Source organism: Oryctolagus cuniculus, chromosome 1, assembly GCF_964237555.1.
Source record: "Oryctolagus cuniculus chromosome 1, mOryCun1.1, whole genome shotgun sequence".
In the NCBI taxonomy this organism is placed as follows: Eukaryota; Metazoa; Chordata; class Mammalia; order Lagomorpha; family Leporidae; genus Oryctolagus; species Oryctolagus cuniculus.
Genome location: NC_091432.1, coordinates 80,754,508 through 80,761,837, shown reverse-complemented (window position 1 = coordinate 80,761,837; position 7,330 = coordinate 80,754,508). Strand labels below are relative to the sequence as shown.

The 7,330-nt window shown below is 42.0% G+C and overlaps 1 protein-coding gene across 1 annotated transcript; it reads left to right on the top strand.

The window, feature by feature from the left end:
* The first annotated feature begins 529 nt into the window (after positions 1-529).
* On the top strand, positions 530-6,677 carry LOC138846574 (tripartite motif-containing protein 51-like). Its single transcript, XM_070062723.1, has 6 exons — positions 530-940; positions 1,232-1,327; positions 2,963-3,193; positions 3,861-3,883; positions 4,703-4,800; positions 6,046-6,677. The coding sequence occupies exons 1-6, from the start codon at positions 530-532 to the stop codon at positions 6,543-6,545; spliced, it is 1,359 nt and encodes a 452-aa protein (XP_069918824.1). The 3' UTR covers positions 6,546-6,677.
* Positions 6,678-7,330: the final 653 nt, after the last annotated feature.

The following is a 7,330-nucleotide window of genomic DNA, read 5'->3' as shown; positions in this document are numbered from 1 at the left end:
AGGAGCCAGGTGCTTCTCCTGGTCTCCCATGGGGTGCTGGGCCCAAGGACTTGGGCCATCCTCCACTGCACTCCCTGGCCACAGCAGAGAGCTGGCTTGCAAGAGGGGCAACCCGGACAGAATCTGGCGCCCCGACCGGGACTAGAACCCAGTGTGCCGGCGCCACAAGGTGGAGGATTAGCCTAGTGAGCTGCGGCGCCGGCCATGGATAGGTTTTTGATCACTCAGGACTAGCAATTTGGCCCCACATCCACATCCAGGAAATGGGATTGGAAGAAACTGGTATTCTGTTCAGGAGTGGGGTCTGAGTGTGGAAGGGGTCATGAGTCATCAAGCAGGCACACGGTCTCCTAAAGGCTGAGAATCTCCTGTGGAGTCCATTTTTCACTTGCGTTGAAAATGCTTAATATCTTCTGCTTTCATGAGACTATTTCAGAAAGAAATGTAGCTGTGTCTCCCCTCATATAACCCTTGAGAAATTCTCACCAACCCAGGCCTATGAATGACCCGCTATTTCTTCTTCAGAAACATGGATTCCAGAGTCTGGCGTGTCTTCCAGAAGGAGCTCACCTGTCCCATCTGCAAGAAGTACTTCATTGACCCAGTCACCATAGACTGTGGGCACAGCTTTTGCAGGCCTTGTCTGTACCTCTGCTGGCAAGAAACGTCAGATCTTAGTTTGTGCTTGAAATGCAAGAGAGTGACACGCAAGAGAGATTATAAAACAGACATTAGCATCAAGAACCTGGCAGTCCTCGCCAGAAAAGCCAGTCTCCTGCAGTTTCTCAGCTCAGAGGAGCACACGTGTGTGGTGCACAAGGAGACAAAGAAGATCTTCTGCCAAGAGAACAGGAACCTGCTGTGTGTGCTCTGCTCTGACTCTCAGGAGCATCAGGGTCACAGACACCTGTCAGTGGACCAGGCTGCCGAGGAGCACAGAGTAAGTGATGTCTCTGAAGATCCACTCCCCTAAAGGACAAGGGCCTTCTCATGGGTCTGTTTCCTGGGTCATTGCAGGAGTCCTCTCTATGTCCCATTCTGAAGCTCTGTTCTGAGTATTCTCAGGCTCACATGTGACAAATGTCTGACATGAACATGCAAGTACTATGATGTTTTCATTGTCAGTGAGGCAGACTTGCCTCTCCTTGGCAGCCCCAGTTCTTGTTGCAATGTGCATCTTACACTATCCTCTTCACTAGTGTTCAATGAATGATTGTGTCTGTGTCTGCAGGAGACCCTCCTGAAGACAATGGAGTGTTTATGGAAAAACCTCTGTGAAAATAGCAGAAACATGAATATGGAAATAATCAAAACCAGATCATGGGAGGTTAGTGTGCCGCCACCTTTACCTTTGCCAAAACTTGAGATGAACATAGGGACAATGTTTGAAATAGGAACTTGATCTGAAATGACAAAGTATCAGATTTCATTCTAAAGAGGGTGAGGTCATAGGAAATGATGTCCTCAGTTACTCCACAGGGAAGTGTGGCCCTTGCCTAGGAGTTCTGGTTGCACCACAGATGTGCTGACTTACCCCCATAATAGGACATTCAGTACCACATATCAACTACAAGAAACGGGGTTGTCTCACAGAGGGTCATGTGTGCTGAGGTGTTGCAAAACCCAGGTAAGTATGACATCTGGGAGGCATGGGACAGTCAAGTCAAGCTTCCTGGCATAGTCAGCTTGCATTTGAATGAAATAGTATTTGGAGGTGGCTAGAAACCTTTCAACAAACACAGCACTGACTCAAATCTGAGGAAACGCTAAAAGGAGTACCCTAAGCAATTAATGTGAATCTTTAACATTATAATGAAATGTGTGTAAATATGATAGGAGATGTAGTTTCAATCTCTTGAAGGATACATAGAAACCTACCAAAATATGGGACTGGTTTGCAACCTAAGTGTAGGACTCAGCCTTTAAGAGAGGAATATAAGTGTGTCTTGGCAGATGGTTTCCTTGGGCGTGTGCTAATTTGAAAGAAGACAAATTCCTTTAACCAAAATGTCATGAGCAGGTATTCTACGCCAAATTGTGACAAAAAATGTGACAGCATGCAAGACTGAAAAAAATCCTTTGCTGAATGAGGCTAAAATCTGAATCAGAGAGGCAAATGGTAAACATCGAAGTAAAATGCATTGTATGTTCGAATGTGGCAAGGTTTTAGGGAAACATTTGAGTAAGGAGTTTGTGAAGCAGTACAAGAGAATACAGACTGGAGATGAGAGTATGAGGTTAAATGTCTACATCAGAGAAAGGCTTACAAAAAGATGACACTGAAATAAAGAAGGCCACTGAATGATAAGGCCAGGAAGAGAATTCTTGGTGGAGAAAATTGTCCATGCAGAAGTGTGTCAGTAATGTATATTGGGTGGGGTTGAGGAGCTTGAGAGTCCACAACAAAATCTCTGGGCACAGTGAGTGATGTAGGAGGCTAGAAGTAAATGAGATGAAGTGGTAAAGAGGGTCAGATAGAGAGGAAAGCTTAGGAGGTCAGGTTTATGGGAGAAGTAATTGCATGAGAATGAGTATGCTAGTCTGATGTACTGCACACATAATGGTTTTCCATAACTGGAAGTAAACCTGAGAAACAGTGCTAAGGAATGGATTCCAATCCAGTCACTACTGCCATAAAGGGCATTTTCGACTCATGAGTTTTGTTGCCTTTCGACATATATATATGCATGTATATGTGTTGCATGTTAGAAAATATGAATCAAATGAATAGATTTATTGGTTTCTCATGAAAAGTTCATGATGAATCATCTGAATGTAATTAATGAGATAACATGATGTTGATCCTCAAACAGGAGAAAAAAACAAGAATGAAGTTTTGTAGATGTTGAGAAACGGAAGTGATGGGGGTTATAGGTAATTGATGTGTACGAGACAAAATCAAATTCACGAGATAAAGCAGAATAGAGATAAATGGGTTCTTGTTTTGAATAACTGATTGCAGGATTATGTCAATTCGAGGAGAGAAGCAATCAGAAATGTATTTCAGAAGATGCCTCTGTATCTCCAGGAGGAGGAGGAACACCATTGGGAGATCCTGTACAAAGAGGGCAGGGAAATTTTTGAGCAACTCAATGAAAGTCAAGCCAGAATGGCTCACACGAGGGAGACTTTAAGAGGAATGTATAAGGAACTGAAGGAAATGTGTCATAAACCAGATGTGGAGCTACTTCAGGTAACAACTGACAAGCCAGGCATCAGCATGTTAGACATTCATACGTAGCTCCTCATTCTCTCTGCTGACATCTGCCTCTCCCTTTCCTTCCAGTATTTGTTCCTGACTGCTATTTCCACACTGAAGCTACCTTTTGGAATTTTATGGACCAAAGGTCCCTCAGACGTTCTCCACGAGTGCCCAAACTTGTGTAATGGTTATGAAAATCGCTCCAAAGATAATCATCTTACAGACATCAATAAACTATTTTGGCTTTTTGAAAATTCACAACAAGTAAATAGTTTATTGACAGCTAGGCTAATTCATAACAAGGCTGAGATCTGAGGATCTGGGTGTATTGCTGTCATTCTCTGCTCCTGTCCCTTGGGAAGAGGGCCTGGGAAAGACAGCTGCCTCCTTTCTTTATGGCTACAGCAGAGCACACAGCTCTCCTGCCCGCTCTCCTCTTCATTCCCACAGAAAATGTCCTCCACTTTCTGAACTTAGAAGGACTACAATTAATGAAAATGTGATAGGCCAGGTTTTTAAGAAGAAAAAATAGGAACTGCACCCTGGAAGGAAGGCGGTGTGGAAATAATGACGAGAACCATCTCAAATTCCCACCCTGGACACAGGTTTAGAGCTGTCTTGGGAAATTCACTAAGCCTTTTTCTTTTTCTTCTCACAGGCTTTTGGAGACATCCTGCCCAGGTGAGTGTGTACCTGCATTCCCACAGGGGCTTTCCCAGGGTCTCCCCCAGTAAGCCCTTGGATCCTCTGGAGTGAGAACAGAGCTTCTTAGGAAACTGACTGAATAGTTTCCTGAATCCTCTTTGCTCCCCACCTGCACATACACATTTTTAGTGGTTGTACCCAAGTGACTTTATTAGGCAGTCTTCATTTCAGTTCTAAAAATCTCCACAGGTGGAAGAGAAGGGCTGGAAGTCCCTAGGAGTGAGATGTCAGATCCCTCCAGGGGCCATCAGTAGCAGCTGAGGCAAGAAAGGGATGGCATATTCCAGCAATGAGAAAATCCTGGTGTTGTGTTGATCCTGCATTTATGAGTTCACAGTTTTGGGAAGAACACAAAGGAAACCTCGAATGATTTAGAACACTGTGGGGCAGAGGGTAGCTGTGCTCTGGGACACAGATCTCCCTTATGGGACAAGGTTCACAGCCTTTAGCCACAGAAGGAAGCAGCACACATGCCAGGTTTCAGAGAACCACACATGGCCAGGTAGAGCGTTTTCAGGGAGGTCTGGCAGTTGGACACCAGACTCCCCCTCCTGATTACTCTTTGGAGCATCAGGGATGTAGCATCTACCCAGATTCTTGAGCAGTAAGAAGCACTGGACTCAATTCTGATTGACTTTTGTATTCTATTTGGAAATTCAGGAGTTAAAAATAGAATTAGTTAGACAATGTGATGATTTCTCAAATTCCAGATGGGTTTATTAAGAGTCTGGTTTCTTTTCAATGAAAATGATTTCTTTTGGCTCCACTCATGTGAACTTTATCTTGTTCTTGCAGGTGTGAATCCATGCTGCTGCACATGCCCCAGCCTGTGAATCCAGAGCTGAGTGCAGTGCCTATCACTGGACTGATAGAAACCCTCAGATACTTCCAAGGTGAATTTCAGCCCACTGACTGTATTCTTGATGCCCTTGGCTTGTTGTGCAGATCACACAGGTGACCTTTTCCAATTTATTAACTGTTCCACACATTTTGGCATGTGAGGGAACCATAGGCTTATGTACATACATCACAGGCTTTTTTATATAGTCAACTTTTATAATGTGAAGAGGGAAAAAGCTATTGAAAAATATAAATGTGATCCAAGATCATACTTAGTTATCATATAGAGAAAGGAATGAGGAAGTGTGGGCAGATTGAGCAAATGAAGGTTAGTTATTTAGTGTAAAACATACAAAAGGATACTTTTGTTCACGATATTTAAGCTGGCTTGGAAGAAGATGCTTCAAAGGTTTCAGAGTTTGTTGGATCTTATTTTTTATATATATAATGGGCATAAGAGAGTACATATAGAAGTTTGTGGAAAAAGAAGTTCATTTTGGAGCAAAGAGTTTTTAAACCCATCCCTAGATTTTCTACAATTAGCATTTCCCATGAACACTGTGAAAACTGTGAATCTTAAATTTGACATCTTTGAAGCTTAATCTTGTCTGTGTGTACATATATATATATATACACACATATATATATATACACACTAGTGTTTCAATGCTAGAATAAGAGAAAATTTGTATAAAATATATTAAAAGAAATTAATAATAATCTGTTTGTCCTCATCATAGATATGTGCCTGTCTACTTTCAAAGTGCAAGGTGTTCCAGAAGACTTACAAAACTCCAGTGCACATTTAACATTAAATGTTAAGTAACATCCGCAATGGATATAGAGAGATTTACATAAATATATATGTCTACAGTGGAAATATGTAATTTTTTTTTCTACAGAAGTGCTTTAACTAGGACAAAATCTTCAATCTTATCCCACATGACATTGTTATTAGAAACATGAAATACGTTTCTGACAGTGAAGTTGGACAATTGGAGACAGTTCCAGGCACATTGTCCATGGGTATGTTGCTTTAAAAATTGAGTTGTAAGGCATTGGATTTACATTTGATTCCAATATTTGAATTCTGAAAAACCATTTCAGTTTCTGTAGTCAGGTCTTTGTTCTGTAGTGCGTATTGGGCCCTCTCTTCTATTAGGTGTTACAACCCAAATTCTGCTCACTGTGGTAACCTCTGACTTCCCAGGAGATTAGCTTCTGGGAGATGTTTTCCCTCTGGAGGTTAAACTCTCATTGTTGACATGTGTGTCTACTTCTGTTCTTTTGTTTTACAGTGACTGTCACTCTGGATCCTGAAAGATTCAACCAGCACATGTTCCTACAGGGAGATCTCCGAAGCCTGCACATTGGTTGTTTCCCTCATGATGTGCCCTGTCTCCCGGAGAGGCCTGGATGTTTTCTGGCATGGGGTGTTCAGACTTTTACTTCTGGCAGATATTACTGGGAGGTAGAAGTGGGAAACTCTTGCAATTGGGCTGTAGGTGTTTGTAATGGCTTTTGGAAAGAGAAGTACAGGAATACCAAGACATTTGTTGATGAGGGACTCTTTCTTATTGCATGTGTTAAGGAAGATGCCCATTACAGTTTCTTCACCACCTCTCCACTTTTAGTGCAATATGTAGCAAGGCCAATTAACCGCATAGGACTATTCCTGGATTATGAAGCTAGAACTATGAGCTTTCTTGATGTTGATCACAGTTCCCTGATATATACCATCCCTTCTTGTTACTTTTCTATTCATCTCAAGCCTATCTTCTGCTGCTGTCATTTATGAACAGACACGGGGGAAATCCACTCTCTGAAATCCTCGTCCTTGAGCCTCACCAGATAGTAAAAATAGGTGGCATTTTATGAAATTTCAATTCCTCCTACTATCATGAAATCCCATTTACTGTGTTTTTATCAATTGTAGTAACAATAAAATTATGTATGCTGTACATGTTGTTGTTTATTCAATATTTTCTCATGATGCATTGAAAACAACACACTGTCTGATTCTCACTTTATTTATTAACTTTGAGAAAGTAAAAGAATAGATTATGGTGGTGTTCCAGTAATGTCCAAATCCAATTCAATAAAGGACGAATCAAACAAACATGGTTGTAAACATCCAATGGAGATATGGAAATAGTTTGTCCTTTCTCTTTATTTAACAGTAACTACTTGTCATTTTCCATTTTATAGTGTAATAGCAAATAAATGAAATGGCTTTAAGTCCTCAAAAGCACTGTTTTTAGCTCACAACTCTTGAGAGTGAGCCAAGGCATTTCACAATCATGGTGTCACCATCTACTGAGCTTCTGCTGAAACCTCTTGAAGCATCAACTCATGGCAGAAAAGCTGAAGGGAGAATTGTGTGCAGAAAGAACCATGTGGTTGGGTGGTCCCTAGTTGAAACAACCCAGTCTTGCAGCTGGCACTGTGGCGCAGTGGGTTAGAACCCTGGTCTGAAGCGCCGGCATCCCATATGAGTGGCATGTCTAGTCCCGGCTGCTCCTCTTCTGATGCAGCTCTGTGCTATGGCCTTGGAAAGCAGTGGAAGATGGCCCAAGTCCTTGG